The sequence below is a fragment of the Salarias fasciatus genome, chromosome 11, assembly GCF_902148845.1.
Source record: "Salarias fasciatus chromosome 11, fSalaFa1.1, whole genome shotgun sequence".
NCBI lineage: Eukaryota > Metazoa > Chordata > Actinopteri > Blenniiformes > Blenniidae > Salarias > Salarias fasciatus.
In genome coordinates this window covers 35,806,675-35,828,964 of record NC_043755.1, presented here as the reverse complement: position 1 = coordinate 35,828,964, position 22,290 = coordinate 35,806,675, and the positions used below count along the sequence as shown (strand labels likewise).

Genomic DNA, 22,290 nt, shown 5'->3' with positions numbered 1-22,290 from the left:
GCCTGCTTCCTGCATGTGTTGTCTTTAGTTGAACAGAGCAGACTGATTCTGTATTTTTTTTTTTTTTTTTACTTTGTTGATAACGGTGGTACTTGGAAAGGCTAATATTTTCTGAGGTGGTAAAAAGTTTGAGAAACACTGCACTATGGAGTATTGTCAGTTTATAATTGTTCTCAGATTTACTATACAATGTATAGTGCTGCTTATTGTACTCTGTTTTTCTTATTAAAAACTTACCGCACAGAAATTTTAAGATTTTTTTTTTTTTTTTAAATCACAGATTAAAGGGCAACTCCGGCTTTTTGACACCTTGACCTTATTTCTAGGTGTGTCATGCTCATATACTCCCTCACTCAAACATGGTGCAGCTCGGAGTCCTCCAGAAGTTATTTAGATCCAACCGATTTAGCGGGGGCCACGGCAATGGAGCTTCAGCGTGGGAGATAATCTCTGCAAAATCGCTCATTTCGGCTATATTTCTTCATCCATCGCCAGTGTTATAAAGTCAGCTCGTCTACCGTCTTCAGGTGGGTCAGCTGACAGTTGTCGCTAACTTAGTCACAATTAGCTCGGATGGGAACGTTGGAGCTGCTCTCCCCAGCAGAGAGGCACTCTGAGTCGGCCTCGGCTGTCACGGCGCCCGGGCGTCTGACTCGCCGGGAGGCTGCGGAGCTCCGGTGCCCAGCGGAGGCGCACTGCGCGTGGGCTGTGGGGCACTCCTGGAAGTCTCTCCTCACCGAGAGTCTCTGGAGGTCTCCAAGCCGGGCGAGGAGCGCTGTGCGCGGGCCGCGGGGCGACTGACAGGAGAGGCTCCAGCATCCGAGCTAATCGTGGCTAAGTTAGCATGGTGTTAGAGAAGAGCTAAGCGCAGCAGATCCCATCAGAGCAGAGCAGAGCGGAGCTTTGAGCATCCAACCCCGGACCGAAAGGCAACCCGGGGCGCCACGGGGGCCCCCGCCCGGCACGGCGCCCAGCGGCCCAGCCTCCCGGCCCGGTCAGCCTCCGCAGGCGGGCGACCGGACCCATGCGCCGGCCGCCCCTGGCCGTCCGACCATCTTCAGGTGGGTCAGACCACTTCCTTTTACAGTACAAATCCACTTTAATAACTATGTAATTTCGAGGTAGGTATTTTTGCAGTTCCTGGGTAACGAATAAGTAGTTACCAGGTAATAGTGTGTAAACAGGCCTCACTTCCTTTTGCAGTAGTCTACAGTTCAACCGTAATTATCAGGTAAATGTTGTAGTTACTGGGAAATACTAAGAAGTTACCAGGTAAGTAGTAAAAAACACTTGACTAATAGGGAAATACATAGCGTACACACCTAGCAGTACCTAGTAATACCTAGTAAAAAGTCTACATTTCCCAATGATTACATGGTAATTACTAGCAATTACTTAGTAAGTACTTGGCAATTAACAACATTGTTGCTATATACATTATAATTACCCAGTAATTAATACTTACTACCAGGTAGTTACTTGGTATTTGCCTGGAATTGGCTAGGTAATTAGCAACATAGTTACCCTGTAATTACATGGTAATTTTACAGTAACTTCTCCTTATTACATGGTACTTACTTTGCAATTACCATGTTAATACATGGTAATTACCGTACTGTAAAAGGAAGCGTTACCATACTTTGTAATACCGAGAGATCAGCAGCAGCTTTCATTTCTTTTAATAACTTTTCGATGGGCCCCCCACAAAATAGCTGTTGTACCCCTGTACCGAAATTAATGTGGATCCGCCCCTGGCGGTGTTTCAGCAGCTCTTTACTGGAGAACCCGACCGGGACGAAAATGTTTCAAAGCCATTGGGGGCCATGCTCCACTGAGCAAAACACGGGGTTCACGGAGTCACTTAGCCCCCCACCAGAGTCACGCCAGGAACGCACTAAACGCGGAAGCGAAGCGTGCCGCGAACGTCTCGGCGCCGGCGCTTGGCTGTTGGTATTGGAGGTATCTGCTGCCTGTGCTCTCCGACTGGTCACATCGGCTGCTCTCGGCGGGATCCGGCCGCTCTCGGCTGGATCCATCCGGCCGCTCTCGGCGGGATCCGGCCGCTCTCGGCTGGATCCGGCCGCTCTCGGCTGGATCCATCCGGCCGCTCTCGGCTGGATCCATCCGGCCGCTCTCGGCGGGATCCGGCCGCTCTCGGCTGGATCCGGCTGCTCTCGGCTGGATCCGGCCGCTCTCGGCGGGATCCATCCGGCCGCTCTCGGCTGGATCCATCCGGCCGCTCTCGGCTGGATCCGGCTGCTCTCGGCTGGATCCGGCCGCTCTCGGCGGGATCCATCCGGCCGCTCTCGGCTGGATCCATCCGGCCGCTCTCGGCGGGATCCGGCCGCTCTCGGCTGGATCCATCCGGCCGCTCTCGGCGGGATCCGGCCGCTCTCGGCTGGATCCGGCCGCTCTCGGCTGGATCCATCCGGCCGCTCTCGGCTGGATCCGGCCGCTCTCAGCTGGATCCGGCCGCTCTCGGCTGGATCCATCCGGCCGCTCTCGGCTGGATCCGGCCGCTCTCAGCTGGATCCGGCCGCTCTCGGCTGGATCCATCCGGCCGCTCTCGGCGGGATCCGGCCGCTCTCGGCTGGATCCGGCCGCTCTCGGCTGGATCCATCCGGCCGCTCTCGGCTGGATCCGGCCGCTCTCGGTTTTCCTCTGTCTCGCTGTGTGTTTTGGTGACCTGTGGAAAGACTTTTTCTCCTCCTGTCCTCCTCTTTTCTGCATCACGTGAATCTGTCGCTGAGTGTGTGCGTGTGTGTGTGTGTGTTTGATTGGGTGTGTACGTGCGTATGTCTGTGTGTGTCCATCTCTCTTGTGATTAGACCCAAGTGACAAACTATAGACGGACGAGCAGCACCGTAACTAATCGTCATTTAATTGATTTTATTTTTAAAACTGACCGGATTCTCTTGCCTTTTCTGTTTCTGACTTCCTGTCTGGTCCGATCTGCTTGATCCAGCTTGACAAATGGCGCTCTCGCTGCTCCCGTGAAAAGTAGAACGAAGCGGAGCGGGCGCTGCAGAGCGCGAGCGGCGCCCCCTGCTCGTTGTGTGCGGCAGGCAGATGGGTGAACATGGAGACCATCAGAAACTCCGTGCGCGGCGCTTCGGCGTCCAGTGCGTTCTCCCCGTCACTCAGCACCTCCCCCACCAGTCACTGGGCCCCCCCACCAGAGTCACACAGCAACACCCCCCCACAGAGTCCCCCCCACCAAAGTGGCGCTGATCTGAACCGTGGATCTCTTGATCCAGTGCTCCTCTCATCCCGACAGCTTTGCTTCCTGTGGGCAGAGCCTGGACCCAGAGATAGGCGGAGCTTTTTTTCTTTTAACTCAAGGTCGACAGTTTGGTGCCGAGCGAGAGCTGCTGTCTCCACAGGGTCGGGACGAGCGAGCGCACAAGCACACGCACACACTGGCATTCCCTTTACTGAGAAATTCATCTCTCAAAGGAAGCAGAACCCCTGTGAGGAGAACCCGACTGAAGAACCTGCAGTTGTTCTGACAGCAGATTGAAACGTTTTATTAGTTTTCTGGTACAGAACAAAACCAAGTCACAGAGAAAGAACACTGCAAAGACAGGAACCCTAGAAGTCCAGGCAGGTTCCACCGTGGAGCCGCAGGCCAGATCCTCCCACTGACACACCCTGTGTGTGTGTGTGTGTGTGTGTGTGTGTGTTGTCCGGTACAGTGTCATCCTGGCTGCAACAGTAACCCAGAGCACTTGGTGATGGAGCTCCTCTCCTCCATCGGCGGGGCTCGTCACCTCTTCACCATCTGCAGCTTGTTCTTCTCTCGTCTTCAGTATTTTCAGATTCTCTGGCAGTTTTAGAAACTCCGCCTCCTTTGACAGAATCCTGCTTAATTTCCTTTGTATATGCAGAGAGAGAGAGAGAGAGAGAGAGAGCGAGCAAGAGAGTGGCAGAGGGAGGGAGAGAGAGCCTGAGAGGGTGAGAGGAGGAGAGAGAGAGAGAGAGAGAGCAAGAGAGTGGCAGAGGGAGGGAGGGAGAGAGGGAGAGAGAGAGAGTGCGAAAGCGAGCGATAGCAAGAGAGAGCAGGAGAGGGGGAGAGAGAGAGAGAGAGAGAGAGAGAAAGAAGAGAGAGAGAGAGTGGTGACAGCTCTTCCTCCTCCTCCTCTTCCTCTCAGCCCATCTCCTTCCACTGCCGGTAGAATTCCACCATGTTCTTCAGCTCCATTCCCGCCGATCCAGCAGCCGCCAGCGCCGCCTGGGGAGTGACGCTCGTTTAGTGACACGCAGGCGGCCGCCGCATCGCCCCGCCTCCAGACCACACCGTGTCCAGCTCAGAGCCACTGCGGGGCCTCTACAGCAGGGCCTCCAGGGCCAGCATCCTGCATGTCTGCATGTTCTCCCTGCTTCAACGCGGCTGATTGCATTCAGGCTGGTTAGCAGGCTTCCTGCTGAAACAGGAAGCAGCGGACAACACGCAGGGCTGCGGCGCTCCAGAATCCCAGTTTGAGACCCCTGCTGTAGAGTCGCTTTGGAGCCTCTGCAGAGCTGCTCATTTCATTCTGCTTTGCATACTGTTTAATTGCTGATGACTTCTAAAGCTGTCGTTTAAAAGGGGGTTTCACAACAGGTGGCTCGACCCACCAGTTGACAAACACCGATTGGAATGAGGATTAAAACTTAGTGTCCCTCTCGTCTCCAGACTGACCTTCATGGCCGCTGAGCGAGTGCAGAGCTCCTCCAGCTGCTGACCCGTCAGGATGGTCACCATGCCGGCGGTGTCCTCGTCCCCATTGCTCTGGGAGACAGTCAGCTGGCGGCAGCTGTCCACCATCTTGAACAGGTGCCTGAAAACCAGAAACAAAGACGAGTTGTCGTCACCGGTTTGACCGATACGAAGGGGAAACCCAATCTGAGGGAGTTTGAAGAGTTCACCACTCATTTCCTCATGTCCTGCAGTGCACTTTTGATCTCTTTTTTAGTGTTGTTTATTTATCTGTGTATTTAATTGTTGTCTTATTTATATATGCTGTGAAACACTTTGTAGCTTTTTTGTCTGTTAAATGTGCTGTATAAATAAACTTTACTTCCTTACAGTGTCCGCGTCCTACAGTGCACTGGGCGTGTCCTACAGTGCAGTGGGCGTGTCCTACAGTGCAGTGGGCGTGTCCTACAGTGCAGTGTCCGCGTCCTACAGTGCACTGGGCGTGTCCTACAGTGCACTGGGCGTGTCCTACAGTGCAGTGTCCGCGTCCTACAGTGCAGTGGGCGTGTCCTACAGTGCAGTGTCCGCGTCCTACAGTGCAGTGTCCGCGTCCTACAGTGCAGTGGGCGTGTCCTACAGTGCAGTGTCCGCGTCCTACAGTGCACTGGGCGTGTCCTACAGTGCAGTGGGCGTGTCCTACAGTGCACTGGGCGTGTCCTACAGTGCACTGGGCGTGTCCTACAGTGCAGTGGGCGTGTCCTACAGTGCAGTGTCCGCGTCCTACAGTGCAGTGGGCGTGTCCTACAGTGCACTGGGCGTGTCCTACAGTGCACTGGGCGTGTCCTACAGTGCAGTGGGCGTGTCCTACAGTGCACTGGGCGTGTCCTACAGTGCACTGGGCGTGTCCTACAGTGCAGTGGGCGTGTCCTACAGTGCAGTGGGCGTGTCCTACAGTGCAGTGGGCGCGTCCTACAGTGCACTGGGCGTGTCCTACAGTGCAGTGGGCGTGTCCTACAGTGCAGTGGGCGTGTCCTACAGTGCAGTGTCCGCGCCCTACAGTGCAGTGGGCGTGTCCTACAGTGCAGCGGGCGTGTCCTACAGTGCACTGGGCGTGTCCTACAGTGCAGTGGGCGTGTCCTACAGTGCAGTGTCCGCGCCCTACAGTGCAGTGGGCGTGTCCTACAGTGCAGCGGGCGTGTCCTACAGTGCAGTGGGCGTGTCCTACAGTGCAGTGTCCGCGCCCTACAGTGCAGTGGGCGTGTCCTACAGTGCACTGGGCGTGTCCTACAGTGCAGTGGGCGTGTCCTACAGTGCAGCGGGCGTGTCCTACAGTGCAGTGGGCGTGTCCTACAGTGCAGCGGGCGTGTCCTACAGTGCAGTGGGCGTGTCCTACAGTGCAGTGGGCGTGTCCTACAGTGCAGCGGGCGTGTCCTACAGTAAATCATTCACATACCAGGCTTCGATGTCCTGCCGTTTCACTTTGTCTCGCTCAAGGCTGCGCCCGGACTCCTTCTGACAGCGGATGTACCTGCAGAGAGACGAGCACTGAAGCAGATCCGGACTGGTGGGGAGCACCTGTAATCTGGACTCCGCCCACCTGTTGCCTTTACGGAACTCAGATTCTAGGAAACGGATCCCATCCCTCGCTCCGGGGTTCTCCTTCTTTAACCGGTCCAGTCCGTCAATCACTGCAACCACACAGATCAATACCAAGTAGACCACCAAGACAAGAACTTCTCCAACTCCTCCTCTGGAAAGAGTTCAATGGACGACTGTCACAGGACTGATGTCCCCAGAGACCTCTGCTCAGTCAGCTACCCTCCACAAGCATTCGCACAGGACCAGTCTGCATTCTCCTGGACTCTACTGGTCTCTACTGCATTGTACTGGTCTCTCCTGGACTCTACTGGTCTCTACTGCATTGTACTGGTCTCTCCTGGACTCTACTGGTCTCTACTGCATTGTACTGGTCTCTCCTGGACTCTACTGGTCTCTACTGCATTGTACTGGTCTCTCCTGGACTCTACTGGTCTCTACTGCATTGTACTGGTCTCTCCTGGACTCTACTGGTCTCTACTGCATTGTACTGGTCTCTCCTGGACTCTACTGGTCTCTACTGCATTGTACTGGTCTCTCCTGGACTCTACTGGTCTCTACTGCATTGTACTGGTCTCTCCTGGACTCTACTGTATTCGTCTGCTTTCTATAGGACTCTATTGCACTCTACTGGATTTTACAGTTTCTGGCCAGTAGATCCTAATCGGGAGCCTTGAATTAATTCATGTCAAAACAGCAACGTGATGAAGAGGAGGAGGAGGAGGAGGAGGACACCCACCTGTCCGGGGGACGATGATGATGAAGCAGCCGCTGGCTGACAGCTGTCTGATGAGACTCAGGTGTTGACAGAAGGCGGAGCAGTCGGGGACGAGGTACGGAGACATGGAGGACTGAGCCTTGGGGTGCTGGAGACTACCCTCTAACTGAGACACCTCCAGCTGAGACGGGGGGGCAGAGAGGACAGTGAGGATGGGTGGCAGGGTTCTAGGAGGACAGGTGTCTTCTCTCCATCCAGCAGATCAAAGCGTTTGATTGGCTCCAGAGGCGGAGCTTCTGCAGAACGTCTGGACATTTACAAGAGTGATGGACACACCTGCAGGCGGAGCTGAGCCATGTCCCTCATGAGGCGGTTCTGACGGGCCTCCTCCTCAGCCTACACACACCACACACACACACACACACACACACACACACACACACACCACACACACACACACACACACACACACACACACCAGTCAGCAGGTCCAGATGAAGGGTCCAGCCCGGATCCCACACGTGGTCCGTCTATTTCTCACCATCCTGAACTGAGCCTTGGCCTGCTGCACCAGATTCTCCGGCTCTGATTGGCTGATGCTGGTGAAGATTCCCGCCTCCCTGTTGAACCGCAGCACGTTGCCTTGGAGATTCGACAGGAAGTGACCGAAACTACGGATACAAGACACTCGAACTACACACTGGGGAGAGAGAGAGAAAGAGAGAGAAAGAGAGAGAAAGAGAGAGAGAGGCTCAGTGTTACGCTGCAGTACTTTATCCTTCAACCCAAAAAGCAGAGAAACCTCATGAAACACAGGAACAGCCAACAAATCCTCAAAGAATGTCCAGCTGTCCCTCCACCTGTCCATCCAGGTGTCAGTCCACCTGTCCGCCCAGCTGTCCGCCCAGCTGTCTGTCCAGCTGTCCGTCCACCTGTCCGCCCAGCTGTCCGCCCAGCTGTCAGTCCACCTGTCCGCCCAGCTGTCTGTCCAGCTGTCCGTCCAGCTGTCGGTCCACCTGTCCGCCCAGCTGTCCGTCCAGTCCAGCTGTCCGTCCAGCTGTCAGTCCACCTGTCCGCCCAGCTGTCCGCCCAGCTGTCTGTCCAGCTGTCCGTCCACCTGTCCGCCCAGCTGTCCGCCCAGCTGTCAGTCCACCTGTCCGCCCAGCTGTCCGCCCAGCTGTCTGTCCAGCTGTCAGTCCACCTGTCCGCCCAGCTGTCTGTCCAGCTGTCCGTCCAGCTGTCGGTCCACCTGTCCGCCCAGCTGTCCGTCCAGTCCAGCTGTCCGTCCAGCTGTCAGTCCACCTGTCCGCCCAGCTGTCTGCCCAGCTGTCCGTCCAGCTGTCAGTCCACCTGTCCGCCCAGCTGTCTGCCCAGCTGTCCGTCCAGCTGTCCGCCCAGTCCAGCTGTCCGTCCAGCTGTCCGTCCAGCTGTCGGTCCACCTGTCCGCCCAGCTGTCCGTCCAGTCCAGCTGTCCGTCCAGGTGTCAGTCCACCTGTCCGCCCAGCTGTCCGCCCAGCTGTCTGTCCAGCTGTCCGTCCACCTGTCCGCCCAGCTGTCCGCCCAGCTGTCAGTCCACCTGTCCGCCCAGCTGTCTGTCCAGCTGTCCGTCCAGCTGTCGGTCCACCTGTCCGCCCAGCTGTCCGTCCAGTCCAGCTGTCCGTCCAGCTGTCAGTCCACCTGTCCGCCCAGCTGTCTGCCCAGCTGTCCGTCCAGCTGTCAGTCCACCTGTCCGCCCAGTTGTCCGCCCAGCTGTCCGTCCAGCTGTCCGCCCAGTCCAGCTGTCCGTCTAGCTTTCCGTCCTGCTGTCCACAGAACGTCCTCATGGCCCACAGTCCACTGAAGACCCGTCACATCGTCCATCAGATGGAAGAACGCAAACTCCACTTTCAGCCTGGACCAAATGAGGATCCGGATCAGGCCTTTCAGAACCAGAACCAGGTCTGTGCTGCCAGACCCTCGGGACTGGTTCTTTTGGGTCAACCACACAGCCAACTTGGCCCAGTACAGGTCTCGGGGAACAGGTCTTTCTTGGTTGCCTCCTTGAACCTGTCCAGGTTTGTCCCTCCTCCACCCGCCATCCGCCCACCGCAGGGCTGACAGACAGCGTGGGAAACCAGACCCCCTCACTCCAGAGCTGGATCCCAGTCCGGTCCTTGAGAAAACCCCTCAGAGGCTGAGGAGGGCCTCAAAGGCTGCTTTTCGTCATTGGTTATCGCGCTCTCTTAGCCCGCCCCTTTTCTGTTTTGATTGACAGGTAGGTAGCAGGGTCGACACGCGTTTCCTCCCGGTCACATAGCAGCACGCAAATTTACCGGTATTTTAACAGCGGGACAAACACAATGTGTGGCGTGGCGTGACTGCGAGACAACACACCAAAATGCGTGACACTTGAGAGCCCTGCTGCTGCCTCCTGGTGTCAGACATGAGTACTGCACGTCCACACTTCTAACAGCGCTCACAGACGTCTGCAGCTTTTTGCGTCGTTTCACGAGGCGGAGCGGACCGGCGGATGTTGATGTCAGATTGCAAACCTGCTACGCAACATGCGTACAGGTTGGCAGGTCTGTGAGCGGTCTGGAGTCCAAATCCGCTGATCTTCGACTGGATGTGGACCAGACCCTGGCCTCCCTCAGCCAGTGAGGGCCACCGCTCTGATCCAGTGGTGTCCTGACCAGAAGAAGTCCAGGACAGTCCTCTGGAAGTCCTCCAGTCCTCCACCAGGCCTCTGGGTGGAGTCACAGCAACCAGCCTGTCCCAGAGAGTCCAGCGACCAGAACTGTCCCCCCAGAGGACAACCGGGGCAGCAGCCGTCTCCAGACAGCCTCACACACCTCGTCCTGAACACACACTCCGTCCCAGGTCTTCGTGAGGAACTGGTCTGAGCCCAGAAACCCCCAACAGCTTCAGCCCCCCCCCCTCCCCCACTGCAACCCCCCAGGAAGACTGGGCACTGTCTGGTCCCTGGACGGGGACAGCCCTGCCTGGTCCCTGGACGGGGACTGGCGACTCAGCCCCGCCCCCTCCTTCACCAAACACTGTGCAACGTGATACAAGAGACCGATCCATGATACAGAACCCTCACCAGAACCAGGAATGCTCCATACCACTTTTTTTCAGACCAATACCGAGTACAAGTACTTAATCTTCAGTACTCACCGATACTGATACTCATACCGATACTTTTGATACATAAAATTTAAAATAATGCAATGACAGATCATTTTTGAAAAATGACTTATTTCTGAAAGAGGCAGCACAGCCACTAAGTTTAAGTCCAAAATAATAGTCTAAAAATAAAACAAACAACTCTTTGAGTTTTACACTTATTTAAATGACATTAAGGGCCAATCCCAATTCTCCCCTTCCCCCTCCCCCTCAGCCCTGGGCCCTCCCCCTCTCACTCTCCCCCCCCTTCAGAACAGGGCTGAGGGCCGGGGCTCTTTGCAGCACTATGAACTGGGATCCCCCTCGGCCCTTTAAGCCCCGCCGCGCTCCTATGACAACAACAAATTATGGATATTAGAAATTACTTTTATTTTTTAATAATGGTATTATTATTTACCTTATATTTATTTTTGAGGTTCTCCCACTTTTTTGGAGCTTGCTGGGCTGTAACTTCCCCTTCCAAGCCATTTTCTTTTATGAATTTCCTAAAGTAATACATGTTTATATAAACACCTTTTATTACTGACATATTAGAGCTCAGACGAATAATACAATTTACTCCCACTGTGTTTCGGCGCTGTATTTTGATTTAAAAAACTTTCCTTCATTTTCACCTCTAAACTGAATCAGCAGTCGGGTTTCATCGGGGTCCCTGTGTCAAACATATTACGTTAAAAACGTGATAAAAGCTGACGTTAATACAGTGATTAGCGCTCTTCAGAAGTTACAAATTTACGACTGGAAACGGAGCTACGCAGCGCTAAAACGTTAATCCATGACTGGGACACTGTCACACTAGTATATCTATAAATTCAGTGAAGCAAATACACTTTTTATAGCTTTTTAAATAGTATACAGAAAGCAATCTTACATCTGTGCGACTCCTCGGTGGGCGCCATGTTTTTTTTCTGGCCAATGTGAAACTCCGCCTACCTCTATAGAGAATAGGGAGCATCGATGCAGACTTCGCTGAAAGGGGTGAAATAGCCCCTCCCCTTTGCCCTACCCCTTTTCAAAAAGTAGAACTGGGATCGCCCTGAAGCCTCGTGAACGCGCATATCATAGGGGGAGGGGTAAGGGGTAGAATTGGGATTGGCCCTAAAGCTCGTGTCCGGAGTTTTGAAAGAGAGAGTTTTTTTTTTTAATCCACGTCTCAGGCTCCGCCCTCCCTCTGCTTTCATGAGCGACCAAGCCACGCCCCTTTAATTGTGCACGCTATTATCCGTCGGGTGAAAATGAGAGCCTCCAGTCCTGCAGCATCCTCCATGTTGAGCTGTTTCCTGGATGTTCAGCAGACGGTGGATATATCTGCTGCAGAGCTAACTCTCCTCTGCTGGGCGAGCGCCGTGCTCTCTGGCTGCTCCACACTGACTGACAACACGAGAATGAGGAAGCTCGAAATCTATTGGCTGAAGCTGACCGGCGCTTTTTCAGATAACATGGGGGTCTATGAGAGGAAGGCGGGGCTCATAAATACATTTTTATATTGCTTTATGCTGATATTATATTGTAGTATGAACCAGACTGACACACTGAAGCTGCTGAAAAATGATTCATACGTTGGAAACGAACAGAAACTCCGGACACCAGCTTTAAGTGCAAGAGAAAACAACTTGAGTATTAAGTTTTTTTTTTTTAAATTAACTGAAGTACAAGATGTAAACAAAACTCTGAGTTATACACTTTTTAAAATGAACTTATTTTAAAAAAAAATTAAAAAAGAACTAAAATACAAGATAAAACAGTTTTCTCTGAGTTTTACATTTTATATGAACTAAAGTTTTGAAATGTACTAATTTTAACGAGTTTTTATGAAATAGGGCTGTCGCGGTAAACCGGTATTGACGATAATCGTGGTACTGAAAAATGAAATTTCAATATCGTGTTCAAAATGTGCACATGATAATATCGCACAGAGGATCTAGAGCCACTTGAAACGTGTTGAAGCGTATTTTCAAAATCCGCGCCTGTTCTTCCGCCCTGCTTCGTCTCCCTCCTGCAGCAGCAACCCCCCCCACACACACACACACACACACACACACACACACACACACACACACACACACACACACACACACACACACACACACACACAGCAGAGCAGCGGTAGCAGCACAGCTCCTAGCTAGCGTGGCTCCCAGTTAGCGAGCGTCACGAGTGAACTAAACATGTCGGCGGTGGCCGGCCACGACAGCGAGACGCTCTATCCTCCCCGAAGAAAGTGAAGTTGGTGGTGTGGGAGTTTTTTGGTCCCTAAAGGTGGAAGCGAACAAGCTTGACGACACGCCAATTTACAAGAAATACCGAGCTAAGGTATCTGCGAAAGGGGGTCACACCACTGCCCTCTGTGTTCCTGCCACCAGTTTTTCATCTGAAAGACTTCTCAGTTCTTCAGGGAACATTCAGTGTTTCGCTCCAGCTTGAAACCTGATAAACTGAACATGCTTGTTTTCCTTCATAAAAATCTGCCATAAGCAGAGAATGGAAACAGAAAAAGAAAAATATCCCAGCGATTGTTCAGTAGACATTATATCAGTTGTCATTCTTCAGTAATACACAAATGCTTTGTCCCTGCTGTCCATAAATGATTTCGTTAATCTTGCAGTTATAGCAGATTTTGCACCCTGTGGATCCTCTGTTAATCATTTGATCCGATGTTAATTAGTGGAGTGTAACTACACCATTTGGTATGCAGCTGTACAGTTACTGTTCTCATATTGTTTCAGCACCTCAGAGCACAGCAGCAGAAGCCGTGGACTCGGCCGCTGTGCTCCGGTATATCCTTCCGTGGAGCGCTGCCATGCGCAGGTCTGTGAATCAAAACGCTATTTCAACGGACTGAAAAGAAAACACGTCTTTTAAAATGTTTTATAACCACTGGGATTTAATTCACGTGCTAATACGCCGTCCCCTGGACCACTGGAAGGAGGATTTTGTCCACTTTCGTCAGTCCGGCTCTGTTTCCTCTTCACCTCCAGCAGTTGAGCTAAGCTAACTACGATGCTAACAGCTGGGAGCCAGCCGCTGGACGAACGGACACAAGAAAGGCATTTATGAGCTTGTCTCACTGTGTAGATGATCGGGACAGGGCGTGGGTCCAAAATCTTCGGAGTGTTCCTTTAAGAGTTGCACCAGGAGCTGCTGCTGTTCTCTGTGCTGCTCTCGGATCGCTGCTCTTCAGCTTCTCGGTCTTCTGCAGAGTTTGCCGTCGAGTTGCTGCAGGAGGTTTTTTCTTCCAGCACAACAGCGTCAGCCTCTCGTCAGACTCTCGTCCACATGCTTCGCTCTGAGGTGTTTCAACAAATTACTAATGGTAAATGATCAAGATTGTGCACCTGCTCTAGCAGTTTTAGCATTGCAGAGTTAGCATTCTGCAAAGGCGAAAGTTCTTCTAAACAGACCAATGTGGTGTTATTTGTCTATTTAGAAGAACTTTCGCCTTTGGATTATAACTTTTTGAGGACCAAATGAACTTTTTTGGACTAGCATTCTGCAAAGCTCGGCTGGTTTTCGCTGATATAAAAGAATTTCCACTCCGGCGAAGTTCTGGTGAGACGAGCAGCCGCTCTGGATTCATCCTGTCGTCTCCGCTCTGGACGTGACGCTCATGGAGAAGTCAGCCCCCTGCGGTGCAGCGCCCGCCGCCCAGCGCCTGTCAGCACCAGCTCCCGGAGAGGAGGGCTTCTTCCTCTGTCATGTTTAATGGCAGCCTGCATCCCATTCGGTTGCACTACCGCCATCTGCTGGTGAGGAGGGCTCACTACGCCTCAGATTTTCTCGCCTTGAGTATCGGCGGCTGGTATCGGCGGCCTTCACGAGTGCTCGATACTTTGAAATAAGGCCAGTATCGGCCCGATACCGATATCTGGTATCGGTACTCGCACATCCCTGACCAGAACCAGAAGCCCGGAGTGCAGAGAACCAATCAGAGTGATGGACCCGATCAAAAGCTTCTCCTGATCCAGAGACACGATGCCACAGTCCAGAGTAAACCATGTGGACACGTCCATCCCGTCTCTGTCCTGATAGTCCTCCCTGGAATGCAGTAGCTCTGATCAGGGTCCACAGTCCTGCCCAGGACGTCCCGTAGCCTGTTGGACAGAGCAGAGACACAGGTCTCCAGGTTTTAGAAGAGTCCAGTGTCCTTTCTGGAGCAGGGACAGTACAGCTGTCCTGCAGGACACTGGGACAGATCCAGACCGCAGACCCTCCAGCAGGACGCCGTGACGGTCCTGTCCCGGGACCCTCCAGGACCTTTTAAAGTAGTCATGGAGAGCCCGTCCATCCCCGGGGCTCGTCCTGAGGACATCTGACCCACAGCTTCATTCAGCTCCTCCAGAGACGTCTCTGGTCCTGACTGAGCCGTGGAGACCCTCCAGAAGCTCCTCCAGACCCTCCAGGTCCTCCCGACCCTCCAGGTCCTCCCGACCCTCCAGAAGCTCCTCCAGACCCTCCAGAAGCTCCTCCAGACCCTCCAGAAGCTCCTCCAGACCCTCCAGAAGCTCCTCCAGACCCTCCAGGTCCTCCAGACCCTCCAGAAGCTCCTCCAGACCCTCCAGAAGCTCCTCCAGACCCTCCAGAAGCTCCTCCAGACCCTCCAGGTCCTCCAGACCCTCCAGAAGCTCCTCCAGACCCTCCAGAAGCTCCTCCAGACCCTCCAGAAGCTCCTCCAGACCCTCCAGGTCCTCCAGACCCTCCAGAAGCTCCTCCAGACCCTCCAGGTCCTCCAGACCCTCCAGGTCCCAGTCCTCTGCCCCAAACAGCTCTGAATAAAAGTCCATGGCGAGGCTCCTCATCTCAGCTGGATCTGATGTGGTCCTCCCACCTGGAACCTGAAGCAGGACAGAAGAAAGAGCTCGGGGCGTCCATGTCCTCCAGCTGGAGACACCGGGACCTCACCGGGACCTCCCCGGGACCTCCCCGGGACCTCCCCAGGGCTCCTGTCCCCCTCCTGCAGGAAGGAGCTCAGGTCCATCCTCTTCTCCCGCAGCAGGGGGCGCTGGTGGGATCAGCTGAGGCGAGGAGGTGGGGGTCTGTGTAGCCAGCTGGACTGATGGAGCAGTGGACCAGGTGGAGGTGTGGATCCTGTCCCGTCTGGCTGCTCTGACCCTGCTGCTGACCCGGGCCAGCTGGACCGTCTGGACCTGCTGCTTCACCCTGTCAGTGTCCACGAGGTCCAGCCGGGAGAGGACGGAGGTCAGGGCGGGGCTCCACACCGGTCCTGTTGGGTTAAAGTCCCTCTGATCAGCAGCTGGTCCAGCTGCTGGATCGCTAGCCGGTCTTTAAAGTGCTGAAAAAATAACTTCTCTCAGCTCCGATGGTCGGAGCGAAGACGTTAGCAAAACAAAAAATGGTGTTGATGATTTCTGCCCTGACCACCAGCAGCCTGCCGAGCACCACCTCCTCCCGGGACAGAACCGAGAACCAGCACAGCGAGTCCAGCACTGGAGGTGGTCCCTGAGGTGAAGGTGCAGGAGCCCCCCCACCATAAAGTCCAGTCAGTCTCATCAGAGGGGGAGGAACAGGATGTCCAGCCTCTTCTGGTTGGACATTTCAGATATCAGAGCTCTTTTCTGTGTCTCTGCCACCGGCGATGTCTCCGGAGTCGATGGTGAGACCCGCAAGGACTCTGCAGAGAAACAGTCCAGATTCCGCGAAGCGTAATCCTGAGTCTGCAGGAGGAATTCTTGATTCCGCAGCTTGAAAGTTAATCTTCCGCGGGGATTAAAAAAACACCAAAGTGGTAATTTATTGTTGAATTTCTTCTGTGATGGATGGGGGGGTGGCGGAGAAACGCTCCGAGAGACTGACTGTCCTCAACACCGGGATCTTCCTGGACGTTTGGAACCAAGGACTAATAAGCCCCCTTCACCAGACCCGAGACAAACTGGACCCAACAGCCACGGTGGACCCTGTGTCAGCAGCAGCCTCGGTAAAACCACCGGCTGCTCCTCCGTCCTGACCAGTCCCAGACTGGCTTCTGACCAGACCACTGCACGGCGGATCACGTCCCCCTCAGTCCCTGAGAGGACCACAAACCAGGACAAGAGAAACTGTTCTGCTTCCTGGACTTCAGACAGCATCGATTCAGTCTGGACCAGGCTCTGCTGGACCAGGCTCTGCTGGACCAGGCTCTGCTGGACCAGGTTCTGCTGGACCAGGCTCTGCTGGACCAGGCTCTGCTGGACCAGGCTCTGCTGGACCAGGCTCTGCTGGACCGACTGCTGCAGAGAGCAACAGGAGGGAAAACCTCAGGGTTTCCACCAGACCTTTTCAGTCCGGGCGCCGCCCGCACTAAATTCTGCAGCGCCCCTCCGCTCCCCCAACCCCCCCCCCCCCCCCCACCCCCTCCCCCTCCCCCCCCCCCCCCTGTCTCCGGCCAGAGAAGGTTCCAACAGCTGGATCTCCTGCAGCAGTTCTCCAGACCTGGTCCTGACAGGAAACCAGTCCAGAACTAGAACAGTGGCCCAGCCTGCACTCCACACACACTCCTCCTGGACACACTACAAACTACACACTACAAACTACACACTTCTGGGCCTCACACCGGCTCCACCGGAGACTCAGACCAGCTGTAAGGATCTGGGCCGAGGCCAGGACGGCTTTCTGCATCAACAGAACATGAAACCAGACTGGACCAGAGTCCAGGACTCGGTTATAGAACCAGCTTCTCATTATGGTCGTGAAGTCTGGGTCCAATCACCAACCAGGATTATCCAGACCGGGACAAAGACCAACCTGAGACTCTGAGCAGAACTCTGCTGATCCTGTTCCTGTGTTCAACACCAAACACCAAACAATGCTGCAGAGCACAACCAGGACCACCCAGAACCAGGACCACCCAGAACCAGGACCAACCAGGACCAGGACCAACCAGAACCAGGACCAACCAGGACCAGGACCAACCAGGAGCAGGACCACCCAGAACCAAGACAACCCAGAACCAGGACCAACCAGGACCAGGACCAACCAGAACCAGGACCAACCAGGAGCAGGACCACCCAGAACCAAGACAACCCAGAACCAGGACCAACCAGGACCAGGACCAACCAGGAGCAGGACCACCCAGAACCAAGACAACCCAGAACCAGGACCAACCAGAACCAGGACCAACCAGAACCAAGACCACCCAGAACCAGGACCAGACCTCTAATGATTAAAATCCAGAAGAGACTCTTAAATTCTATGAGCTCCTTCAGCAGAGTGAGCAGCACCCTCCACTACAACTCTCTCCAGTGTGTGTGTGTGTGTGTGTGTGTGTGTGTGTGTGTACCTCCTGCAGGGGGCTGAGGGGGCGGGTCCTCTGGGTGAAGTCCAGCCGGCGGTGGGCCGTGTTCAGAGCAGGGAGGTGTCTGAGAGCCAGATCCTCAGGCAGCAGCAGAGTCTGAACCAGAGCAGGATTCTCACACTCCGTCAGCAGGTGGGTCAGCTGAGAGTCCAGATCCAGATCTATCACACAAACGGTGATAAAACTGAAGTTTTTCTTGTTGGCACCAAGTCCACACTGTCCAGATCGAACAGGCTGTCCCTCACAGTGGACAGTCCACAGGGTGTTTTTAATTCATTGTAAAGTGTCCTTGTTTTGAAAAGCGCTCTTTCTGCGACAGCCACAATGTACTATTACCATCATTATTACTACAGGACCATCCTCATGTTCCTGCTCTGCTTCATCAGGACAGGCTGGAGAACTGAGGAGCATCGACACGGACCCCTCCTGATCAAACCGGGTGATCTGCTTCACGCCACATTGCGTGGTTGATTACCAATGCATTGACATCAGCTTAGCATTAGCTTGTCTCAGCTGGTCGGTCGCTGCTGCATTGGTGTCTGATCATTGGCAGTTGAAACAGATTTTAAAGGTCCCATATTACCCAAAATTCACTTCACAATGGTTTTGTAACAATAATATGCATCCTGAGCCTGTCCACAAACCCCCCCCCCCCCCCCCCCCCCCCCCCAAAATGAGAAAAGTCTATTCTCTCCTTCCCTTGCTTGCTCCACCTTTCACCTTTCATGTGTGCTCAAACACTCCATTTTGAAATTCCCTGGTTTGTGACATCAAAAACCCAAACCGCTGCTCCTCCGGGGTGGTGACGCCGCCCCAGACGAGTGACAGACAGTCCCCAGAAAAGTCCCTGTGTGTTTCTGCTTGCAAACGCTGCTCTGATTAAGGGACATATGACACTTTGTTCACTTTGTGAAGAGTTTCTTATAGTAGTATTGTTGCCGTAGCCTCATTAAGACGTTCAAATTTGAAAATTGTCTTCTTCCTCCTTGTCTCGCTACACTACATTTTTGAAAATGAAACTGAAACTTCAGCTGGGATGCGATCAAGTGCATCCCGGAAAATAGACTGTGAAAAACAGCCTGTTCTGAGGAGGGCTCCTCAGAGCCACTTTTAAGACCGCTCAAACTCTGAACATAGGATGAATTTGGGGCAAACAAACTTGTATGCACTGGATGCACGATATGGAAAATTTCAACCGATACCGATAATTAACTACTTCTCGTGACCGATACCGATAACCGATAAGTTCACAATTTCATCTTCAATATAATCTTAAAATAATCTGAAGTTGTGTACAAAGGAGAATAAAAACATTGAAGATGCAGTGATTAAAAAAAATATTACTTCAGTAGCTCTGGCCTGACGAGAACAGCTAACAACAGTAGAGACTCTTCACATGTTCATTTATTTTTGTTTGGAAATATCAAACAGTTACAATGATTAAAGGTGCATTAAGGAGTTTTCCAACTTTAAAAATACTTATTTTCCACCATAAATATGTTACACATTTTCAATGATGTGCACTATGTGCCCTGACATATTCATTGTAAGAACCTCTAACAGCGCTAAATTGTCACTTGAAAGTCACAGTGCCGGTCCGGCACCAGAGTTTTTTTTTGGGGAGAATTTGAGAGGAATGACATAATGCACACTCCGGCTCGCCTGATTAGTTAAGTTTCGTTTTGTCCGCCATTACTCCGCCAGATGCTTAGTGAGCAACAGCTGAGCAGGATCTTCCAGGAAGTCAGAACAGACTGGCTTCTAGCACTGCAGCTCCACACAGACTCCACCAGGGAGAAGACACTGACATCTTACTGGAGCGCTGCTAAACGAGTGAGGAAGGAGTTCCGCTCTTCCGTGCAAGCGAGCCACAGGCAGGAGTTTTTCAATAAGCTGCATTACGCCCAAGGTCTGTAGGGGGCGCTGTTTCACATAAAACGTGCAAACTCCTTAATGCACCTTTAACAGTCTATTTTTTCCTAACAAAAAAAAAATCCAAATAAAATCTCTTGTAATCGTTTACAGACTGTCAAACTTCTCAAAACTCAGTGTATCAAATATAATGACATCAAATCCCAACTAAAGCAAAAAGTGTATCCTTTAAGAAAAGGGTTTCACAGAACTGTGATTGTTCGTCTGGCAAAAAATGAAGTGAAATATTTTTCAACTATGAAATAAATTAAATGCATTGACATGACAGCCTCAAATCTAAAAGCTAGGGATGTCAACATTTACAATTTTTTTCCTACACATGACGTCAGATTTATCTTTTTCTATTGCAGTTGTACTAAATGACCACAAGATGGCTCTGTCGCCTTTGCAATACACGATCTCATAATTCCATTAAATCAAAGACATTCTACTAGTTATCAGACAAAAGGGCCATTTCAGCTGTTAGCTTGATGATATGTTCACTAAGTGTCTTGTCACATTTCTTTAATTTGTTGTATATAAAATCCCTCATGCTAGCGTTAGCTCGCTAGCTAGCGAGCGCTAGCTGCAGCATCTCTCCCTCCAGCTTGTCGGTGTGTTTCAGTGGCGGCTGATCTCTCGTAGATCCCATACTGCTGTTGTAAACCAGCTTTGTCTGACACAGCGTACACCCAACAGTAGGTTCCGTTTTGAAAAGTTGCCACACTGCGCCGCTCGCTGTCATCTGTATTCGCGTCCCCGAGTCACCTTGGAATGCAACACTGGCTGTGGCAGCTTTTGGAAGCTTAGCAGTCAAGATGCAGGGCAGCAATGAACCCGCAGAACAAACCTGCCGTCTCCTCGAGCCAGTTAAAGGTGCAGCATGCCGACATGCAATTTTCTGAACCCATTAATTTATCGGTTTAATTTATCGGATTAAATTAAATTATCGGATCGATAAAAATGACGTCATTTTTGCCCCATATCGGCCAATAATTTATCGGACCAATAATTATTGTGCATCCCTACTTATATGCTATGTTTTTGGGCTTCTATGACCTATATGACGTGACTGGAAAATAGCATAACATGGGAGCTTTAAAAAAGCCCCAATGCATTCAAAGAAATAAAGCGAACGTGCATCAGCGGCTCCACCTAGCATCTCCACCCACCCTCACTCACCGGCCTCCAGCATCTTGCTGCCGTCTGGGAGCAGGTTGAGCAGCACCGACAGTCGGTCCCAGAGAGACTGAGAGCTCTGCAGGAGGAAAACACTGTGAGACTCCAGGTTCGCACAGAGCAGCAGGAAGAGGCCTCACCTGAGCACACATCAGGATGATGTCGGTGTTTGTTCTCAGCCAATCAACAAAGATCTTGACCACCTGGATTAAGCCCTGATTGGTCAGAATCTCCAGCTTCTCCAAGAGAGTTTTCTCACTATGGACTGAATGACAGCTGTGATGACTGATGTCTGAGTCTGAGTCCAAGTCTGAAGAGGGAGGAAACGAGTAGAGCGTTAAGAGAAAGACGACGACAACAAACAAGGATGAACTGCAGACTACCAGAAAAGCTCAGATTAGAGCAGGGAGAGGCTCATTAACATGAAGGAAGCTCAGATTAGAGCAGGGAGAGGCTCGTTCATATGAAAGAAGCTCAGATTAGAGCAGGGAGAGAGAGGCTCGTTAATTAGAAGGTAGCTCGGATTAGAGCAGGGAGAGGCTCATTAACATGAAAGAAGCTCAGATTAGAGCAGGGAGAGGCTCGTTCATATAAAGGAAGCTCAGATTAGAGCAGGGAGAGGCTCGTTCATATAAAGGAAGCTCAGATTAGAGCAGGGAGAGGCTCGTTCATATAAAGGAAGCTCAGATTAGAGCAGGGAGGGGCTCGTTCATATAAAGGAAGCTCAGATTAGAGCAGGGAGGGGCTCGTTCATATTAAGGAAGCTCAGATTAGAGCAGGGAGAGGCTCGTTCATATGAAGGAAGCTCAGATTAGAGCAGGGAGAGGCCCGTTAATTAGAAGGAAACTCAGATTAGAGCAGGGAGAGGCTCGTTAATTAGAAGGTAGCTCAGATTAGAACAGGGAGAGGCTCGTTAATTAGAAGGTAGCTCAGATTCGAGCAGGGAGAGGCTTATTAACTTGAAGGAAGCTCAGATTAGAGCAGGGAGAGGCTTGTTAACTTGAAGGTAGCTCAGATTAGAGCAAGGAGAGGCTTGTTAACATGGAGGAAGCTCAGATTAGAGCGGGGAGAGGCTTGTTATCATGAAGGAAGTTCAGATTAGAGCAGGGAGAGGCTCATGAATTCGAAGGAAGTTCAGATTAGAGCAGGGAGAGGCTCGTTAATTAGAAGGTAGCTCAGATTAGAGCAGGGGGAGGCTCGTTAATTACAAGGTAGCTCAGATTAGAGCAGGTAGAGGCTCGTTAATTACAAGGTAGCTCAGATTAGCGCAGGGAGAGGCTCGTTAACATGAAGGAAACTCAGATTAGAGCAGGGAGAGGCTCGTTAACATGAAGGAAGCTCAGATTAGAGCAGGAAGAGGCTTGTTAACATGAAGGAAGCTCAGATTAGAGCAGGGAGAGGCTCGTTAATTAGAAGGAAGCTCAGATTAGAGCAGGGAGAGGCTCGTTAATTAGAAGGTAGCTCAGATTAGAGCAGGGGGAGGCTCGTTAATTACAAGGTAGCTCAGATTACAGCAGGGAGAGGCTCGTTAACATGAAGGAAGCTCAGATTAGAGCAGGGAGAGGCTCGCTAACATGACGGAAGCTCAGATTAGAGCAGGAAGAGGCTTGTTAACATGAAGGAAGCTCAGATTAGGGCAAGGAGAGGCTCGTTAATTAGAAAGTAGCTCAGATTAGAGCAGGTAGAGGCTCGTTAATTACAAGGTAGCTCAGATTAGAGCAGGTAGAGGCTTGTTAATTACAAGGAAGCTCAGAT

General features: G+C 52.2%; 1 protein-coding gene across 1 annotated transcript in view; it reads right to left on the bottom strand.

Moving 5' to 3' along the window:
• Window positions 1–4,015: 4,015 nt before the first annotated feature.
• The window catches only part of smg5 (SMG5 nonsense mediated mRNA decay factor), a 47,603-nt gene continuing 29,328 nt past the window's right edge, over window positions 4,016–22,290 (bottom strand). Inside the window, exons 13-22 of the mRNA XM_030102853.1 lie at window positions 20,676–20,845; window positions 20,539–20,614; window positions 17,431–17,606; window positions 7,534–7,692; window positions 7,329–7,388; window positions 7,014–7,173; window positions 6,276–6,366; window positions 6,132–6,206; window positions 4,682–4,820; window positions 4,016–4,231 (exon numbers count right to left, since the gene is read on the bottom strand). Of these exons, the coding sequence (XP_029958713.1) occupies window positions 4,148–4,231; window positions 4,682–4,820; window positions 6,132–6,206; window positions 6,276–6,366; window positions 7,014–7,173; window positions 7,329–7,388; window positions 7,534–7,692; window positions 17,431–17,606; window positions 20,539–20,614; window positions 20,676–20,845 (1,190 nt within the window). The 3' untranslated portion in view covers window positions 4,016–4,147. The remainder of the gene's footprint in view (window positions 4,232–4,681; window positions 4,821–6,131; window positions 6,207–6,275; window positions 6,367–7,013; window positions 7,174–7,328; window positions 7,389–7,533; window positions 7,693–17,430; window positions 17,607–20,538; window positions 20,615–20,675; window positions 20,846–22,290) is intronic.